Below are 20,037 nucleotides of genomic sequence, written 5' to 3'. Positions count from 1 at the left end.
ATCGTAAAATTGTATTAACTGTTATCATTAAAGATAGGTATCTGATTCACTTCCTGCTCGAGAACTTGAGCTGATTCGTTACCGAGCCCTTGATTCACCAATTGGTCTGCACGTCGTAACAGCAAGTGTCTTTTGTTCAAATTCAGATCTCCAACTGCAAACGCCAAACATAATTCAACTATCACAAGTCCCACCCATCCATAGGTGACACCTGGTCTTATTGTATTGACCTGGCAATAAACCTTCGCACTCTGGTTGTCTCCAAACGCTTGCTCGAGCGCGCACCAGTGCTTAGATTGCAAGCCTTTACTATTGTTGTTTGCAACATCATCGGATTTCTCATGAAGTTTGTTTTCTTCTCTCGTCACCGCGAGTCGGTTTAGAGAGCGGAAGTTCTCTAACGGGTATTCTGGTATTATACGGGTCGGAAGAGCTCTTTTAATTAGAAGCTTCTTGGCACTGCTGTTGAAATTATCTATTCTCCTCTTAGAAAGTGCTTCGGTTATAGAGCTGGAAGTGCTGGTATCGCTTCTATGGTGAGGATACATAGGCTCATCCAAATTAGGGAGGTAACCAACAGGCGGCTTCATCTGACCTGCTGGCCAATACAGTGCAAGAGCAACGAGTCCAAGACTGAATATCACTCGGGAAATGATGTAGAGTGTAAGAACGACTCGCCTTCGCCGTTCTTTATAAAGATAAAGCTCTTTTTCAGCAGTTGTCGTTATTTTGATCAGCTCATTTGATGATGAAGGTATTAAAGAATGTGGAGCAGAATTTGTAATTGGATCAGAAATTTGTGATTCAACTGATGATTCTGTTGTGAGCGATTGTGCATTAGTAACAGAAGAGAGGATCTGGTCTGTCGGAGGAGTAACAGTGATGACAGGTGCAGGCATTACGGACTGGTGTTCAATTCCAACATGATCTTTCGTTCTTCTTTGCCTTATCGACTCCTCTTCTTCAAGGGTATCTCTTTGTTCTCGTTTTTGTAACGGCCAATATTGGTCACTTGAATGCTCGAGGTTAGGCTGATGCTCAGACTCTCCTATAACCTGTCTGTCTGCTGTCGCAGCAGTAGCAGCGGTTGGGGCTGGTGACGACTCTTGAGGGTTCTCTGAGAAGTCTACTCTTACTTCTTCTCCCTCGTTATTGTTGCCAATGTCGTTGTCAGGAGCCATAGTGTTGAAACAACAGCAGGACATATTAGAAGCATAAATCAACAACATTAAAGCCATCATCATGGCTAGAAGATCGGGTGTTAACAACAAAGCAGCTTGAGTGGAGATATCTGTGAACTCCAAGTTCATTACATTGGATTCAAATGATAGCGTGATAGCGTCCAATATTAAGGTGACAAAGCCAAGTACTAGGATGAAAAGACGCACATTTCGGAGGATTTTCCGACTAAAGGGCGATTCGGAGAGACGAGAAAGATATTGATGAACATTATGAACAAATAAAGATCTGGATATAGAACTAGAAAAAGGTGAACGTATAGATGTTAGTGGTTCAGAGGGGGAAGATGCTGTATTCATGGCCGCCACGTTGATCATGATAAATAGGTCAAGATATAAAGAAAGAAAGGTTGCATGCTGTAAAGGAAGCAATGGAAAATTCAAAGGATGATATCAGAGGAGTGGAACTAAAGAAAGAGAGGATGTCAGACAATACCTGAAATTGACTATGTGACTGGCAGCGAATAAAAAAAAAAGCATTCTGTGCGTTTAGGACGTTTATTCATTTGTGCCTCTCTATGCCTGCAATTCATGGCGATCTCATTCCAACAGATCGCCGCGATGTCCTTAGAATCAGTTCAAATCGGGTATTTGCCCCCTGCAGACAAAATCACTGCAGAAAACTTGCACTTGCTTGTTGCATATGCTCAGTCCAAAGGCTTTGATTATGTTGTTTCGCCAATTAACAGCCCTTCATATCAACGGGTTCTGTTCGAGGGCCATGGACCACAGAGTCCAGATTTAACCATGTGGAGGGCTGGAATGGAAGCGCTTAAACCTGTTGATCTTGTAGTTCGGACCGCTGGTGAGTGTATGCATTTACATTACTCTTCATATACTCTTATAAGTTGCAATTGCATTGGTTCCTAATTGTTATTATGTATTTAATTGTAAATATATAATAACAGATCATTCTGACTTGATTGTTGGAACTCTATCGGAGTGGCAGGATTTTGATTCCAAGGATCCTAAAATACGCCTTCATTCGGAACTGGCATTAAGACAGCAGTTCAATTGGGCATCGCATTTAGGCTTGGGAGGCATCTTGTTACCCTATCCTCCTTCCACTAAGCCTCTGACAAACTATGGTCGGGTAGTCACAGGATCTCTCTCCATGGTACCATACACTGCCTGTTGGCTCAAAATACCATGTATGGATGAACAGCTAGAGATAGGTGTCCCTGAGGAGTTGCAAGGAATGAAGAGCTGGGAGCGTTGGAATATAATTCATAATATGGTTGGTTCAGAATCTAAGCTTGGAGTAGCGCTTGAGCTTTCAGGCTCGTTACCAACAGACCAAGTCCTTGATCGTTGGTTTGCAGAGCCTGTCAAGGTTATTATTTTGCCCGAAGATACATTTCTGACCAATGGCAAAGGCTATCCAGTACTTTCTAAACGTCATCAGCATGTAGTTAGAAAATTTATGAAATTCAAACCATACTTTATTATTGCATCTTCGAAGATGGCAGAGTTGACATTGGATGACACCTCAGTATCACCTCATGCAGACTATATACGGTATATGCATAGATCGCAGGATGCACCCAGTGTGATTGATCAGTTTGCGACAGGCTATCAGGATTATTTACAGGCACCGCTCCAACCTCTACAAGACAATCTCGAATCTAGTACATATGAGACCTTCGAAAAGGATCCTGTCAAATATCAACAATATGAATTGGCTATAGAAAGAGCTTTGAGGGATCGTCCAGTAGCCGTTAATGACGAGGAGGACGTCACAATCGTCATGGTAGTTGGGGCTGGGCGTGGCCCCCTTGTAGATTGTTCACTTCGTGCAGCAAATAGGGCAGGAAAAAACATTCGCGTTTATGCCGTTGAAAAGAATCCTAACGCCTTTGTAACGTAAGTTGGCTTCAGTGATTCAAGGTGTAAAGAGAGTGCGCACAAAACTATTCTTTTTAAGCCAAGCTTCATATAACGAACCTTTATTTATTAACTCTCAGGATACAAAACAAAAAAGCTACTCTCTGGGGTGACCGCGTTAATATTGTGTTTTCGGATATGCGAACATGGAGTCCACCTGAACAGGCACATATTCTTGTTAGTGAACTACTTGGCTCATTTGGTGATAACGAATTATCTCCTGAATGCCTCGACGGTGCACAAAAAGTCCTACGACCGGATGGTATCTCAATTCCTGCGGATTACACAACATTTATTGCGCCTATGTCCTCAAGCAAGCTCCATGCCGATGTCTCTGCATTCAAAGACTTGTCTCATTTCGAGACGTCCTACGTGGTAATGTTCAAAGCCGTCTCCTTACTTGCACAGCCGAAGCCGATCTGGTCATTCGAACACCCAAACAAAATGGATATTCCAATGAACCAAAGTACGTATTTGTTGAATAGAGCACGAAAACTTTACGAGCAATCCCAATGTTTTCTTTTATTGATAGTCATTTATTATAAACTTATAGATCCCCTGAGCAATCACCATAACATCCGCTCAGGGTCGATCGAGTTTACCTGTCAGGTTAGCGGGATGGTACACGGTGTGGCTGGATACTTTGAGTCGGTACTCTATAAAGATGTAATGCTAAGTAAGTCAATCACTAATCCAGTGTGCCTACAATCTCCTATTAGCCTACAGTATTCAAATACTATACTGACTCGATCTGCACTTTCTAGGCATCAACCCAGCAACTCATTCCCCAGGTATGTTCAGTTGGTTTCCCATATATTTTCCCATCAAGACGCCTATATATGTCCCTGCAGGATCACAGGTAGTCTTGGACTTTTGGCGTCTGACAGATACACGCAAAGTATGGTACGAGTGGCGTGTAAGTTGTAAGGTCAACGGCAGTTTGGGTCTGATCCAATCTAGTGCACTCCACAATGTAGGTGGTCGGTCAAGCAGCATTGGATTGCATTCATAAATAAATAATAAATAAAAAGTTCTGCAGCGTCGTCTCAAATAACTATCTTGTTCCTTGCCCACTGTACATTGTAACCATCACCATCATGAGAGAATCAGTGACATCTCAAAGCAATCCTTCAGAGATGACTTCTACATCGACCTCTGTTTTTGCACTTGTGGATGAATCTTTAGTAATTCCTGGGACCACAAATGCTTCAATGAAATTCAGTGGCTCTGCAAAGATCACCCCATCACGTTCTAAACGGCGAAAGAAAGCACATCATAATGGTCATCAGGCGGAACAAATGCCAGCAGGATCTACACATCTCAATCCTACCACTCTTACGGTGGACTTGCTGAGCCATATCACGGAAGCACAAATGGAAAATGTAAAAGACCAGAGACTGTCAAAGCCATTCTTTTTGGAACGTCGGACGACAAATCCAATGGAATTACATGAAATCCGTGTCAACGTTGCTTGCTTCCTTTCTAGGAGAGAACTTAGGAATTGTATCCTTGTTTGTGAGGCTTGGTGGGAATCTTTTATGCCATTTCTCTGGATCGATCTTCGACCAGTCTATCATAATGTCTTGGGCAGTCCAAACGACTATCCATCTCCCATGCTTATGCGGAAAAATGGACATTTGATCAAGACATTTGAGTATAATGGACATGGTACTGTACTATTATCCATGATCCCACATAGTGACGGCCCCTACAAGAGCGAGGAACTTGAGTGGCGCAAATCACAACAAGAGGAAGATAATGAGGCCAACTGGCTGTATGCAGACGAGGATCTTGATTCCGAGACGTCTATTGATCCAGAAGAGACATTAAGCGATTTTGAGGAGCGGATCGAAAAGAACAAAATCACACGTCAGAACAGAATGCTCCAGTTGCAGGAAGTGAAGCTAACCAACAAGCGGCAAAATGAAACCAGTCGATTCTTAAATGATAACACAGACTACCGGCACAATATCTGCAACCAGATTGAGAAACTTATTTTCACGGAAAAGAGATTTTCAAGGGATCAAGGATGCCATTATCGAAACTGGATCAAGCTGATGCAACTCAACCAAGATCATCTTCGCAGTTTGGAATTCAATTTTGCAATTCGATCAATTGAAGCCTTTCGTGACATTTTTCACCAAATTACGTTGTTAAAACAACTTTCAGAGCTCACGCTTGTTGACAATGATCTCGATATACCAAAGACCAAGACATTTTTGGAGATGATATGCGTGCGGCTGAGGAAGTTAGAGCTGAAGAATGTTAGAATTTATCATGGTCCTCCCCATGGATATCTCACCCAAAGCCCATTAAATATTCCGATCACACGGATGGAACGAATGAAGTCGCTAGCCTTTATTAAAGTCCAGTCCCGGAACACCGACTTTACGACGCTGTTCCTTCGACAATGTCCTAACCTAGTTGAGCTAGTATTTCATTTGCAATGGCCACAGACTAGTCAGCAATTTGCTGCAATACTTTCCGAAAGACTCATTAATGTTACGCATCTCACATTTAAGGCTTCAGGCGTCTCCGACTTGGGTGCATCAGAAATCATTAAATCCCTTCCTATTCTTCAGAAGTTGGATTTATCAGAATCAGCATTTGGCTTGGTGGCGACCAATCACCTGTCTATCAAGCACCATTTCACTATTTCATGCCTAGACATCCGAGGCTGCTCACATGTGACAGGATCAATGATTCAGAGAATCCTTGGTGAATGTCGTAGTCTTCAGTCGTTTTGCGCAGACCATATACATGCCAGAGATATAGTTAACAACTCTGTATACCCAACTTGGGCCTGTATTGGATTGAAGGAATTAAGTCTGGATTTCCAAGGCAATCCTAATGATATTGAAGCCAACCTTAAAATTTACAGGCAACTCGCGCAATTAGTTTGCCTGAAACATCTAAATATCAGTCGCAGCGATCGCATGAATAATACAAATGGTTACTCAAATTGCCTGACGTTGGGACTCAGGGCAGGACTGAAGGAACTGAGGACGATGGTTCACATGCAAAGTCTAACCTACCGCGGGCTTGTAAACAATGAAGTTGGAGTGGTCGAATTGCAATGGATGGCAAAAGCATGGCCGCAACTTTCGCAGATTAGTGGCAAACTGATAGAGCGAAAATCCACCAAATTTAACGTCAATATTTTACCCAAATTGACAGCATTTTCATCAGGGGTACACTCGCTGAACGCAAGGAACAATGACCATAGCAGTGTCGATGAGAGATCTATGGCCACACATTCCTCCCAGATACAACAGACAATAACCAGCACGAATCGATCCTTTTCACAGTCCCTAGATCATAGAACAAGAAATCAAGCTCCGCCAAATCTCTTGGTAATCGAGCTACGGAGGCTAAAACTTAACCATCGGATCCAGGTCATCCACCATGTAGAAGATACCATTACACCAGAACAGCGGCGGCGTCAAAAATATCTTCTAGGGGGTTCGTCCGAGGATGAATCTGAACGTCCTCTTTTTGGTCATATTGACCCGCGCTATAGATAGATTCAGCACAAGGAATTAGATCTGATATGGACATACTATAGTTCTTTTATAGACTATGCATATCTTGCACATTGCTCTAAGTTTATTGGGTTTTTGTTAGCGCACAAAAACATGAATTTTGCTCAGCCATGCACATATTTGACAGTATTATAAATTGCTATGCTTCTCATTTATTCAAGAATAGTTGGGTCAGCCCAATCTGGCATATCAACTTCAAACTTCCAGTCAGGTCCTTGATATCTTATAGCTCGTAACCAGATTTTCATGCTACGTGGATTAGGTAAATTAAGGCCTTTTTCCTCTTCTATGCATTTGTGGCATGGTGTCTCTGGAGATATGTAGTAGGGCATATAGGGCTGTAATTCTGGTGGAATAATACAGGGATAGAAACGTGTTTCCTCGGTAGCCAAAATAACAGCATTTTCGTTCTCGAGTCCCATGTCGGTTTTGTATTTAGGATTGTAAAGTCTGTCATTGACAATTGGATGCCCTAAATGAGCAACATGAAGTCGAATTTGATGCTGCCGTCCTGTCGCAAGCAAGCCTAAAAAGGGTTTCAATTTTTTTTTAAGTGTACTACTTTTATGATGGTGCTATAACTGAAATTTATATAACATGTCAAGCTCATATGGCAGCTAGTACTTACAGGAAATCAAACTTGTGTTAGATGCCGCATCATACCACTTCCGTTCGAAGCGTGTCTCTGAAGGCTTACCAGCCAGATCAATGGAAACTTTGCCTGCTCGCTGGAGGATAGGTTCCCTGACAATTATAGGATTCTTTGGAAATTCGCCTTCGACCCTACAAACATATTCCTTTTCTATAAGTGTATTTGATCCATTCTTAGGATCTAAGTCAGATGACTGGAACCTTTTTCTGACATTCGAATCAGCCATGTTAGCAAATATTACGACACCGGAAGTCACGGCATCTAAGCGGTTGACGGCTGGATTGACCAGCAGATTGCAAAGAGAAGACAAAGAAAATAGTAAGATTGGCTTCTTATTATTTATTTATTTATTTTTTTTGCTATATTCCAATTGCCAATGTCGTTGCTGTTACTGTTGCTATAAAGATCGATCTATTACCATTGATATACATTACCATGCATGTAATTTGGGATATCATGATCGCGCCGAAGGATTTCCAATGCCGTGTTGTAGAAACAGAGTTCATTAGGGTGGACAGTAATACCATGAGGCTTATCAAACACCACATAATCCTTTGTATTTTCAATAATACGGATAGGCGAATCCGGGACAGGCGGTTCTATTTCATAAACAATATATTAATTATCATTTGCGTAAAGCTTAACTTTATAATATCTTAAGTACTTTACCATGACGATGGCAGTTGAGAGATCGGAGGCTCTCCCCGCCTTTTAGAACGTAATCCGGAGCGATGACTTTATCGTTGACAAGCACATCACCACGCTTCATCGCGGCTATCTACATGAGCAGACAACAAGTTAGCCAAACAGGGAGCCACATCGTAGGCCGATGTGTTCATATGAGTAGCATCAAAGAGACGAAATTACGATCATGTTATTTGTGCATCTGCGAGGCATTTCCGATGCAAAAACTTCAGGTACTGTACGATTATGCCAACGAAGTTTCACATGGGCGAGATAAGTCTGTTGGTAAGGCTTAATTTTGCGAAGACCATCTTCAAAGTAATATTCTGGCTTGATCGCTTCAACAGGCAAGGGCTTTCGTTTGGGTAATCTCAAGACCTTTGGCGACATGATTCCAGTATGAATGTATGAATGGCCAAACTTTTGAAGGCCCTGTAAAAGACTCGAAGAAAAAAAGCGTTCTGAATGGACAATCAATGCCTGCATCTTGAGTCATTACGCAAAAATTAAAGTATCAATTCTATTTTCAGATGAGTATCAAGGTAGAAGCCACATCACCGCCAAATAAAATCGCCTCTTTTTAAAGATTACCCCATCTTAAAGCATCGCAAAAAGTATATACCCATGTCTCACAGAGCAGAAGAATCAAGGAACAATCAGGATATGACTCAATGCCAGAATGTGCCGAGAGTTATGCCTTGTCCAACTCATACAGTGGGCCACACCACCATCCTCATCACCCAACTCTCTTCCATGACTCCACCCTATGAACTTACACGCCACCAAAATCAGCAGAGCCATATCGAAACAACTCAATGGATGCTAGGCAACACAAAATCATGTTTAGTCCAACCCGCAGTCCACAAAAATATGGACAATGAAGCATTCGAGCGCACATTGTGGCACTTCATACCACCAACCTTCCATCTTGAACACAATGGCACGAGTCCGGAACCTGTGCTTGAAGATGAACAGCTGCGATCGAAAAATCTAAATTCCAACAGTCAATTAAAAAGTCCAGTAAGGGCTAGTGGTTTTCAATGTAAAACCTTTATGTGTATGCTCCCCACTTTACATATGGACTGATCTTTATGCTCGAACCCTCTCAATTAAAATAGATATCATCATCGGACAATTTGGAATTAGATATCAGATATGGATCTTCAAAAACAGAAGTAAGAAGCCGGTGACCATGCATATCTAAAATGGACTACTCTTAACACTTGAATTGGCCAAACACTAATATAATCATATCGGTTGGTATGTAAAGCTTTTATCGCCAGAATCCCCCTCCAACAAACGCCGTCATCATAATATATTAGCTTCAAGCTGTCCCAAGAAGAGGAAAGATCAGGCGATACATCAGCAGCAAGCAACTTTATCGCCATTGCCTCAAACCTTTATGTCAACCTCTGGGCAGCAGGAAAAGAACCCTTTTGAGGTTCATGAGCCAAATTACAGCATTGATGCTGGCGAAAATAGTAGATTGGGACTACTCTCAGAGCTGCAGGACATACGACGCAGCAGGCACGAGTTATTCTATCAAAGTCAACAGGCCCTAAGGCCATCCTGGAAGACGGCACCCACGACGCCTCCGACTATGCGATACCGAGGGTGGTCCCTTGATCGAGATAATCCCTCTGCTCATTCCCTTGCTCCTTTTTATGGACCACCATTGACTACATCCAATATCCGAGCATTAGATGTTATCAATGAGAATACTCAATCTTACAATTCCAAAGCTGTCCATCCCTCCCCATCTGACCGCCTTACGGAACTGCCATTCAAATCAAACTCAGCTTCATGTTCAAGGGACAGCGAAGCTACACACCTAATGTCAACAGGCTCCCATACGGATGGAGATCCAGCAGAGGATCGTAATTTCCCTTCATTGATAAATATCAATGATAATCCATTACCCGATGATAGCACCATTATATTCAAAACGCCCACTAAAACAAGAGTTAGGAGGCTATCTATGTCATCATTGAGTACCAAGAGTCCATCTAGCATCTCATCTGTAACTCCACAAACCCTCTTTCAAACCCATAGTATTAATGAACATGATTTACCCCTTTGGACACCAGCAGACTTGGTGCAAGATAAGACTATACAAAATCTGCACAATGGCAGCTCTATTGGCATGGACCCGAATGATCCCTTCGTTGACAGCCCCACATCTAGGATTCAATGGTCTCAATCCCTAGAAACCCCTGAGAAGAAACGCTTGGAATCCGATGCTACGAAGGAAACTCAAAATAACGCCATCATCCAGAAACTACGGGGGCTACAACCAATAGATTTTATGGATGACATGGCGCAAGGCCTGGAGGGCTGGTCTGAGTCATTGGAGACACCGCCCCGAAAGTGCCATGTAAAAAAGGCGTTAGAGTTGGCACCGAACATCAGTTCAGGGATTCTGGACCGTCTTCGAGGGATTCCACATATCAGTCCTCCTGCAAAGGCGACAGTGCAAAGTGCATTATTACAGAGTGAATCATTCAACTCTACGTCCTCGTCTCCAGTAGATGGAAGCGGCGCTTATCAGGAAGACGAAAGCAGCATTAACAGATCTATAGACTCATATGCAGTTATAGATCAAGGAATTACTGAGGAAGGTCTAGTGAAGCAAAGAGTGACCACCACAAGCGCTGACACCGATCCAACTTTCGCGTTTCAATCAGAATTAAAAATGAAAGAGGATATTTCGGAGACATCGTCAGATACCGCAGAAACCAATACTGAAATCACTCTTCCTAGTTCGTTAGTGCATGAGCTAGAAAGTGATTCACCTTTGATTGAAGACAATGGGTATCAGAGTCAGATCCTTTCAGACAGCCAGATTGAGTTCTTTGACGGGATATCAAATTCAGCTATTGATAAAGAGCTCTTAGGTAGCTCAAATAAGAGCAGAGAGCGATTTCCTCAACCTGACAAGAGCCAAGAGGCGGGCTTGAACAACTATCAATCACCAGACAATAGCGCGATTACAATACAAGACTCTTCAGAGCCTCCTACGCTCGCAGTTATGGCAGCTACTACGCTCAAAGGAGCAGACGAGGAACAGGAAGAGAATGTTCGGGAAAGTGATGGGATATCCATCTCACAGGAGTTGAATTTAGATAACATGCACCTTGACTCCTGGGTCTTATCATCTTCTACTCAAAGTAATCAAGATATCAGCGTAAACATGAAGCAAGATAATGAAATCAACTTTTCCGAGCACCGGAATGAGATGATCACCGACATGACTTCAGACGATGACTTCAGTAATATTCGTTTCAGTCAGTTGGATGACGGATTTAACGCAGCTTGTGAAATTACGCAGATACCCTACAACAAAAGCGTCCATACTAAGACCAACGCCGGTAATCTGGAGATAAACGATGATGCTACAGGATTGTCAATCCTCAGCACGAAAAAACAGAGTGAGCCTTGTAGGGCAACAACCAGAAGAAATGGATGTGAGCAGCCACTTTTCACCAATGGAGGCTTCGCGTCTGCCAGCGGCAGGAAATTAGTCCCTGTATCCAAAGCAGCCCTGGCCCGAGCTGCTCTCATGTTAGATGACAGTACCTCTGATACCGGATTAAATGCAGAGGTTAGGCCGATTCACAGCCCATTAGATATCTTCAGTACTACAGCAGACCCTTCGTCGTTTGACAGGGCAGGAACATCAGGAGCGAGTACTTTACAGAATACCGAAAATACTTTGCCAAACATGGTAGTATCTTTGCTTCCGGATGAAGAGACCACTGGAGCTAAGATAGCAGCGAATCCACTAATAACTAAATCTATTAAGAACTCAGAGCACCAGGCCATGAAAAACCCATCCTCCATTACAAATGCTCATCAGCAATTTAAAGGCTTTACATCTGGGAGTGGAAAAAAGTTATCGGCTATCTCAAAAGAAGCCATGGAGAAATGGTCAAAGCAATTTGAGGAAGAAGATATGTCCGAACCTCTCCGCCCATTGCAACCATCACAGCCACATTCTGCTTCGCTCTCAAAAGCACTAAAGGAGTATGCAGGGTTCTCTTCTGGGTCAGGAAAGGCGCTTCCTCCTATATCAAATGCGGCCCGAAACCGTGCACTTGATGTACTTGAGGTGGATGAAAATGATCCGGTGCCTCCAGCTGTACGCAGAACTCCATTGTCTACGGAACTAGGGATAGCCAGGCCTGTGCCAATAAGTCTGCCAGGGCCTCAGCCGATGAACTCAATAAGTTCGAATCCCAAAATAGTGGCATCATCCCAGCAACCGGTAATTTCCAGCCATATGAACAAACTCAAGCTCAAGTCATTGCGGGCTTCCTCTTCAAGTTTATCCTTGCCAGGCCTTTTGAAGGCTAAAGCCCCGTTCCGGCCACCATTACCATTTAAATCGCCCATACGAAGAACGGATACGGTTGTCAACCCTTGTACTGGCGACAACAGTAATATCCTTCATGCTCCATTGCCTGAGAGTGCAACTTTAAACAAGAAACAGACGGGCAGGAAATCGATTTTACACCCAAATGCTCACTCTACTTGTTCTACATCTTCGACTACTAATCCAACCTATTCTAGCAAGGATATTCGTGTACCGTCTTATACTTCGTTATTTAACCTAGAAGGTAATACTCTCGTTATTTATATATATGTTTGAAGAAGAGAAGCGATATGCTATCCAAGTATTTTGAATGCTAAAATCCGAAGGAAAAAAAAAAAAAAAAAAAAAAAAAAAAAAACATATTTCTGAACAGCGCATGAAAAAAGACTAAGCCTTCGTGAAGTACTTGACCTGCCGCGCCATCGTGACGTTGGAGAGCTAATGGAAATTGGAGTGTAAGATTGTAAACCGGGAATAGAACTCAGTTGTGGAAAATGTAGACAAAACTTGTTAAACTCATCTTGGTTTCAACGGCAACTTTTTTTTTTATTTTTCCTAAAATATAGGCCAGAAGATATCATTTCACTGACGTTTTCAGACGCTCAAGCATATCGGTTCCAAAACTGGGGAGCAGATGAAGCTTATAATGACCTGATTGCCCGGGGTGCAACGCCACAACTTCTTCCCAAAAGCTGGCTACTCAATCATTACGGACTCATCGTCTGGAAACTTGCTTGTTACATACGTACTTGGCCCGACTACTTTTTGTCTGCATCAAATGGTGGCCAAACATCTCCACCGCTTTGGTTTTCTCCTACAAAAGTTTTAGACCAGCTCGCGTATAGATACGAGCGCGAAATAAATCGAGCTGAACGACCGGCTCTGCGAAAGATTGTCGAAGGCGATGAAAGCGCTGCAAGGCATATGGTCCTATGTATCGCTAGCATTGATCGTCAGTACTCGGAAGAATTAAAGCAAAACACATGGAAAATTTTGGTCACGGATGGGTGGTATGTCATTCCTGCAGTTCTGGACCCATATTTAACAAAGGCAGTTGATAAAGCTAAACTGAAGGTTGGCAGCAAAATCCATGTATGCAGAGCGAAACTGAATGGGGCTGAGAATGGAGTTGCCATCCTTGAGCTCGCTGGCGCTGGTGCCCAATCTTCTTCCATAGCAATTATGCTACAAGCGAACGGTACGAAACTAGCACAATGGGATACTAAACTCGGCTTCCAACGAGCACCAGTCATCTGGACAAGACATTTGGCGACCATTCAGCCCGAAGGTGGAATGATTCCTGGTTTAGATGTGATAGTGCTTCGAAAGTATCCTATGGTTTATCTAGAAACATTAGATGACTGTGTCACCAAGATCAAACGCACAGAGAGAGAAGAGGAACGAGCCACTGCAATTCATCAAGAAAAAATGGAAAAGCTTTATCAAGATATGATCCAGTCGGTTGAGAAGGAATTTGGAGCTGATTTAGGACTAAATCCTGATCAAGTGCAAGCAGAAATTCAGAAGAGAGCTGCTGAATTGCGGAATAAGACAGGAACCAGAAATGTGGCACACTTTTTTACAATTCGTGTTGGGGATTATGTAAATGCCCTAAGAGGCGCAGAAATTCGCAATGCGCGATCTGAAGCACTAGTGACATTTTGGCATGCTGAACATACGCCTTATCAGGAAGGCTGTCGCGTGAAGGTTAGTTAATTTTCGTTTCCATTGGCATGATTTTAAAAGGAAAAAAAGAAAAAAAAAAAAAAAAGGTAATAATGTAGATGATTTGTAGATGACTTCACTTATCGCGAAGAAGCCGAGTCGCGAATTTGGATTCGAGAATATAATTCAGCTGACCGGAACTCGAATGAGTACGGTTCAGGAGATGCCAACGGATCCTGAGGCGGTGCTATTGACGAAATATCATCCGCGGGAAATTACCCCATGTGAGGAACTTGGGAATCTAAATCAAGGTGCCGAGATCGATTTGGCTGTGATAATCCTTGGTAAGCACACACCATACATATTTTGAATTTTTCATAAAGAAATCGTCTAATTGTCTAATCGTCTAATCTTACTCTGGTAACTGCTTTTAACTCGTCATTGCATCTTCAGCAATTAGCGAAGTCGTCTTAAATCTCAACAAGGTTTTAATGGTTGTCACAGATTCCACAAGACACCTCGTACTTGTTGAATACCAAATTTCCCGACCATTTGCACCAACAGCAGTGGAGAATGTCAAGCCCTCTACATCATCATTCGAGCCTGCATTGCCTGCATTGCCTGCATTTATGAAAGTATACAGCAAAATCTTACTTGCCAATGCTCGTTATAAAATGCGGGATAGCAAATTGGGGGTGGAAATTGTATCTTCGTTACAGAGTTACACACATATCACTTCAGCCTCTTCAACACTTACGCCCCAAGCTGTACGGTCATTACCTCGTGGAGTGGAAAGGAGCAGCATAGGATTAGATTCAGTTTCAACTTCGGGTTGGCCGACATATGCGCACTCTGCTCTGCATAAATTAAATAACATCGTTACAAATGACGGGAATGCTGAGAGCTGCGTCGGCGATGGAGACAAAAAAGAGACGCTCTTAGACCTGACAACCAGAGCTAATGCAGTTCTCGCGAGTATGTGGCCTTTGCTATGAGGATAATTTCTTGGAAAATGCATACACAAACCTTCCGTTGTCTTTATTCTAAAAGCAAGTCGCTATTGCTGAGTCAATAAAAAGATAGATGAATCGTGTATTTTATGCACATATTAAAAAAAGAAAACAAGGATGATGAAACAACTTGAAGGTTGCTTTATAAAAATATTGGTAAATGGTGTCCAACGCTAACGGACTAAGATTTATCAAGGTCACTATTGCTATAGAAAAGATCTACAAAATTTGTATACCCTGTTTTCTCGAATGGATGACAGAGGAAACAGAAGTCATTGAAGAGCCGGCAAAACATGGATAGGACGACTGACCTACTTATTTTCAACTACTCTCCGCAAAAGATAAAAGATAAAGAGAGACAGTGGCCATGCTTCCATCTATTCCATCGAAAATTGAGAATAGAGACAATCGAGACAGGGAATAGGGACTCGTGCTGCTCGCTCTTTTTGATTAGATCTTTTCAAATACAAATGATTTGCTTAACGAAATCCTTGTAATTGAAAATCTGACTGAAAAGTGAACAGCACAGAGATACGGCATTCGCACCTTCAAATATAAACGTGCCAGCACATCACATGATTGATTATTAAGAGAGATGATATTAGAGACCCTTGTCTCTGCATTGCTCCAAAGTCCTTAAAATCAAATGAACATGCTGTCTACTATTGTCAAACGTTCATTTACCTCTTTTGCTTCCTTAAGGCAGCGGTAAATTAAGTTACTCTTGATTATAGGTCATTCCAAGTGATGAACGGTTCATTTCAAGTCATTGGACGTCATATTCCAGTAACCTCTGGCTTGGCTTCTTTCTTACCATGTGTTTATAACCATGACTTTCCGCCCTATACATATTTTTACTCCTTCATAGATCTCACACGGTAAAGATAGTTCGACATTCGTTGGTGTGGATTGACTGTGAAACAACGGGTCTTACAGATACTGATAAGCTACTCGAGATTGCGGTTATCATCACAGATGATAATTTGAATATTGTTGCTGAGGTAATGATGAAAGTTTAAAAGAACAGAGGTGTTTTTTTTAAAAGTTGAGAGTGCTCTCCTGATCTGTCATTACTATCATACTAGGGACCAAACTTAATCATTAATCAACCAAAAGAGATAATGAGTAGGATGGATAAATGGTGCACCGAACAGCATGAGAAAGTAAATCCTTCAATCCTCCATAGTTTTTTGCTTGCTGAGTATAACAAAAAAAAAATCGATAAACTACTCTCAAATCACTGACGATCAACTTTATCAACGTATTCTTTTCTCTTTATCTATTTTATTTCTTTATTACTACTATTCTAGTCTGGATTGACAGCAGCTGTTCTTACTTCTGAGATATCTACAGAAGAAGCGTGCAATCAAGTTCTTCAGTTCATAAAGCAACATATTCCGCAACCTCGGCGCGGTATCCTCGCGGGTAGCAGCGTCCACTTTGATAAGAAATTTCTGGAACGCGAAATGACACCTGTTGTGAATCATTTACATTACCGAATTATAGATGTCTCGACTATCAAAGAGTTAAGCAAAAGGTGGTTCCCAGGTGAGTATAAGAAACTCCCAGAAAAAGTAGGAACACATCGTGCGTTAAAAGACATTAAGGATTCTATCAGGGAACTCCAGTTCTATCGTGATACAGTCTTCAAGCGGACATAGATAAAAAAAAAAAAATCATTTAGTCTAAAAAAATAAACCCAGAACTTTGAACATTTGCAGTCGGGACTTGACTACAAAAGTCAGATCAATGGGATACTGGAGTATGCTGATGTAAGGACTACGTTGGGAAACAAGAATTCTAAATCTATAATTATATTTTACTCACCGTCCAAAACTGATCTACTATCCCCTTAATTACTAAAAAGGGGAAGAAGCGGAATAACTGTCGCCTACTCCTTTCGTTCGTGAAGTGATACGCGTGCATTACACCTGAACAGACTGGAATAAGGCTTCGACGATTATACATGCCGAGAAGGGCTCCACATCCTCTTCTCCTAGTATATCTCCTATAATGCGACATGTGGATATCAAAAAACGTTTTGTTGGCTTTTGCAAAAAAAAAAAAAAAAAAAAAAAAAAAAAAGTTTTGCTTTTAATGTAGTACAGAACGATAAGAAAAAAATCCTCTTGGCCAAACCACATCAATCCGAACTCCCTTCATAGCTTTCAAATAAGATTTTACAAATTGCTCATTGAAAGAAAGACCGAATGTTATGAGATACTGGTTTTATTTCATCTTTTTTTTTTGTTTATCCGTCCAAGACAATGAGATTAGGTGAAGGCAATAGAATGATGCGCATGTACCTGTATGCCTGTGTGTTACATCGTTGTTACTCGTGTACTCAATGCAATTAAAAGTTTCCAAGGCTTTCATTTTGCTACTATCGGTTTCCTATTGCCGTCATCATGTGCATAACGACACTTTTACTCTATTATGTGTTCACTTAATTTATTATGACCTCTTCCATCGTACAAGGTCCTCATATATTAGTAGGGCTAAATATATATGCTAAAGTTTCTAAAATGCAAAAAAGGCTGCAACGGCTGCTGCTGCTACTGGGACAACGATTCCGGCCTTGAGTGCCTTAGCAGCACTAGGGGTGTTTGAAGGAGAGGACTGGCCAGCAGTAGTGGTCGTTTGTGAAGGAGAGGTAATGGTGGTTGCAACCGTCGTTGTTACAACTGTCGTTGCTACAGCTGTCGTTGTCGTAGCTGTAGGAACAATTGGCTGCGAAGCTGTCAGCGTCGCACTACGGCTTTGTTGAATGGCAAATAGATGAGAGTAGATCTCTCCGATCCTGAGAGAATACCACTGGGGCTCCAGCTTGGGATCCAAAAGGCCTTTGAAGGACTTTGATCCCTTCTTGGCGGTTCCCAAGGTGGAAGCGATCCATTGAGCCTGGACATTGGGGCCTGTTAGGAGTTCAATGTCGGCATCTTCGAGGAGAGGCTGTGCCCATTTAACGGTGACATTAGTGCCGGGAACCCAGACAGTGCCTGCACCAGGAGTGAGGATACTAACTTGAGCAAGGGCAGTGCTTGCAAGAGCGGCAACAGCAGTAGCGAGGATAGTGAAACGCATGGTGGATTGATTTGTAGGAATAGAAATAGAGGAAGAACTTTTTGATTCTTTGGTGGAAGAGAAAAGAAGTGAAAGAAAAAAGCAGAAAGTAAAAAAAAAAAAAAAAAAAAAAAAAAAACCTGCTTTTTATTGCTTATTCAAAATAGTGTTTCCATTTTGTTTTATGAAGATCAGGGGTGGAATGTGGGAGATGGCTTTGCTCAAATCAAAATACAATCATTTTTACACACAGCTCGTTTAAAAATGTTTATTGACCCTTATTGACATCATGTTTTAATTTTTTTTTTCTTTTTCTTCGATTATTTTCCCCCTAGATCAAACTTGCTAAGTATTGGATTCATTTGCGGCTCCACAATGGCTTTGTGGTCTCTGGGAGGTACAACAACATCCTTGAACTCCATGATGTAGATGTTCAACCCTCTCAATGTATGTGCAATATACAACAAAAGGGCAAGGCTGATTGTGCTCTTCACGTTGTGTGAGTACATTCAACACGTCAGCAAAAACTGTAGATGATATTTGGCGTCCAGGTTGATCATTGGTCTGATGTTGAGGATTTGCCTGTGAAGGCGTCTGTTGACGGATTGGATATTGAGTAGGAAACGACCCTGCTTCCTCTTGCTGTGACCGTTGAGACAGAGAGGGTTCTAAAGGAGATTGTCCAATACTGACTCCTGTAGATGGAGCTCGTCTCCACTGTGGTTGTGGTGACGGGGATGGTGGTATTTTCACTTGATCCTCAGCATGATATTTAATGGGTATCTGTGACAACGGTGTCGATGATTGCCTAAATAATGGAGATTCAACCACCCGATTCTTTGTATCTGCATGCTTGAAAGCTCTTATGTCAGGACATCCCTGTCTTGGTGCAGCGGTTGCTACTCTGAGGCCTTTAAAGAGACGAAAACGGGTCTTATCCTGGCAATACTCATCGTCGCCGACTGAAGTAGTATTCATTGTCGTGGAAAGTGATTCATGACCTTCAGATTTAACAGCAGTATTAGTCGAGACTGGATACAGTTGGTGATATGTACTAGCCAGAACGCGACCGGGTTTGTTAGAGAAGGCCTCTGGGGACTTTAGGATTGTCCCTTTATCACCAAGAGTTGTGTTGACACTCTGAGACGTAATTGGAAGGCTCTCAAAGACATGAGTGTGCGCTGTAACCATTTTAGGGGAACGTGAGTGTAGTACTGTTGGATTGTACTTCATATTATCCCCTTGATGACAATGGGGGTGAGAAAGCTGATAGCTTTCTTCATTTTGCTGCGAGAATAGTAGCATTCCTTCAAAAGCCGGTGGTATATGCCTTATACTATCTACACTTTGATGTTCTGAATTATTGCTCCTGTGTTCACTTGTAGGTATGTGGTCTTCGCCTCGAAGACTTCGCATTTCTCGCTCAAAGATGATGGCTTCCTCCCTTTCCTGCGCGCGACGCAGTGTCTTTCCTGCCTTGTAATATAGCCTCATTGCCTCCTCTCGCGCTCTTTGCGCCCTTATCAGGTCGCATTCTGGTTCTATAATGTCCATGGTGATATGACTTGACCCCATGCTATTGCCATTACTTCGAGCCTTAGAAGTATAGACCGCTTCCGCGGATCTCAAGAGAGGAAAAGACTTTGCTCTGCCATTGAAGATATCACCTTTGCTGAAAGGATCAGAAAGACGGGAGACATTTACAACTGACTGTGGGCGGCGCAGTCGATTATTATGCATGCCTTGTTGATACTCCCTGGCTTCAAGCCTACGTAGACGTTTTTGGAGCTGTGGCATGTCTATATGAGAGGCCGTCGGTGGAGAGGAGCGTGGATATGAGACAGGTGAGGTGCTCTGTTTAAAGATTCTTTGAGGTTGAGGCTCAGTTAGAGGAAGTGATTGATTGGGGTTAATTAATGGATGCAAC

At 42.2% G+C, this 20,037-nt stretch overlaps 7 protein-coding genes across 7 annotated transcripts; 3 read left to right on the top strand and 4 right to left on the bottom strand.

Moving 5' to 3' along the window:
- Window positions 1–14: 14 nt before the first annotated feature.
- Window positions 15–1,556, bottom strand: BCR41DRAFT_402111 (hypothetical protein; the record flags this gene model as incomplete). Its single annotated transcript, XM_022029275.1, has 1 exon — window positions 15–1,556. The coding sequence occupies one exon, from the start codon at window positions 1,554–1,556 to the stop codon at window positions 15–17; it is 1,542 nt and encodes a 513-aa protein (XP_021875556.1).
- A 194-nt stretch (window positions 1,557–1,750) lies between these two features.
- On the top strand, window positions 1,751–6,646 carry BCR41DRAFT_390693 (PRMT5 arginine-N-methyltransferase-domain-containing protein; the record flags this gene model as incomplete). The annotated part of the gene is made up of 6 exons (XM_022028260.1): window positions 1,751–2,043; window positions 2,147–3,101; window positions 3,203–3,588; window positions 3,676–3,798; window positions 3,887–4,038; window positions 4,412–6,646. Exons 1-6 carry the CDS (start codon window positions 1,770–1,772, stop codon window positions 6,644–6,646), a joined length of 4,125 nt encoding a protein of 1,374 aa, XP_021875555.1. The 5' UTR covers window positions 1,751–1,769.
- Window positions 6,647–6,816: 170 nt separating this feature from the next.
- On the bottom strand, window positions 6,817–8,390 carry BCR41DRAFT_402108 (pseudouridine synthase; the record flags this gene model as incomplete). The annotated part of the gene is made up of 5 exons (XM_022029274.1): window positions 6,817–7,190; window positions 7,293–7,592; window positions 7,751–7,915; window positions 7,986–8,094; window positions 8,184–8,390. 5 exons carry the CDS (start codon window positions 8,388–8,390, stop codon window positions 6,817–6,819), a joined length of 1,155 nt encoding a protein of 384 aa, XP_021875554.1.
- Window positions 8,391–8,587: 197 nt separating this feature from the next.
- BCR41DRAFT_231086 (hypothetical protein) lies at window positions 8,588–13,064 on the top strand. Its single transcript, XM_022020066.1, has 4 exons — window positions 8,588–9,020; window positions 9,119–9,175; window positions 9,271–12,616; window positions 12,746–13,064. Exons 1-4 carry the CDS (start codon window positions 8,625–8,627, stop codon window positions 12,829–12,831), a joined length of 3,885 nt encoding a protein of 1,294 aa, XP_021875553.1. The 5' UTR covers window positions 8,588–8,624; the 3' UTR covers window positions 12,832–13,064.
- Window positions 13,065–15,946: 2,882 nt separating this feature from the next.
- BCR41DRAFT_314827 (ribonuclease H-like domain-containing protein) lies at window positions 15,947–16,708 on the top strand (the record flags this gene model as incomplete). The annotated part of the gene is made up of 3 exons (XM_022021191.1): window positions 15,947–16,048; window positions 16,133–16,210; window positions 16,358–16,708. Coding segments are annotated over 3 exons (531 nt in total), but the record flags the coding sequence as incomplete, so codon positions are not given.
- A 726-nt stretch (window positions 16,709–17,434) lies between these two features.
- On the bottom strand, window positions 17,435–18,206 carry BCR41DRAFT_364758 (hypothetical protein). The gene has a single exon (XM_022026077.1). It carries the CDS (start codon window positions 18,129–18,131, stop codon window positions 17,568–17,570), a length of 564 nt encoding a protein of 187 aa, XP_021875551.1. The 5' UTR covers window positions 18,132–18,206; the 3' UTR covers window positions 17,435–17,567.
- Window positions 18,207–18,424: 218 nt separating this feature from the next.
- BCR41DRAFT_364757 (hypothetical protein) lies at window positions 18,425–19,166 on the bottom strand. Its single transcript, XM_022026076.1, has one exon. The coding sequence runs from the start codon at window positions 19,086–19,088 to the stop codon at window positions 18,456–18,458; it is 633 nt and encodes a 210-aa protein (XP_021875550.1). The 5' UTR covers window positions 19,089–19,166; the 3' UTR covers window positions 18,425–18,455.
- Window positions 19,167–20,037: the final 871 nt, after the last annotated feature.

This window comes from Lobosporangium transversale (assembly GCF_002105155.1).
Source record: "Lobosporangium transversale strain NRRL 3116 chromosome Unknown BCR41scaffold_76, whole genome shotgun sequence".
Lineage (NCBI taxonomy): Eukaryota > Fungi > Mortierellomycota > Mortierellomycetes > Mortierellales > Mortierellaceae > Lobosporangium > Lobosporangium transversale.
The sequence above is the reverse complement of the archived record's forward strand: the minus strand, read 5'-3'. Positions and strand labels throughout refer to the sequence as shown.

What these genes read in the sequence shown, in the direction of transcription:
- BCR41DRAFT_364757 (XM_022026076.1), bottom strand. Translation starts at nt 19,088, where the DNA reads ATGAATACTACTTCAGTCGGCGACGATGAGTATTGCCAGGATAAGACC.
- BCR41DRAFT_364758 (XM_022026077.1), bottom strand. Translation starts at nt 18,131, where the DNA reads ATGCGTTTCACTATCCTCGCTACTGCTGTTGCCGCTCTTGCAAGCACT.
- BCR41DRAFT_231086 (XM_022020066.1), top strand. Translation starts at nt 8,625, where the DNA reads ATGTCTCACAGAGCAGAAGAATCAAGGAACAATCAGGATATGACTCAA. An exon ending in ACAGTCAATTAAAAAGTCCA is followed by an intron (nt 9,021 to 9,118) that starts GTAAGGGCTAGT and finishes CAATTAAAATAG; the next exon opens with ATATCATCATCGGACAATTT. An exon ending in ATGGATCTTCAAAAACAGAA is followed by an intron (nt 9,176 to 9,270) that starts GTAAGAAGCCGG and finishes TGGTATGTAAAG; the next exon opens with CTTTTATCGCCAGAATCCCC.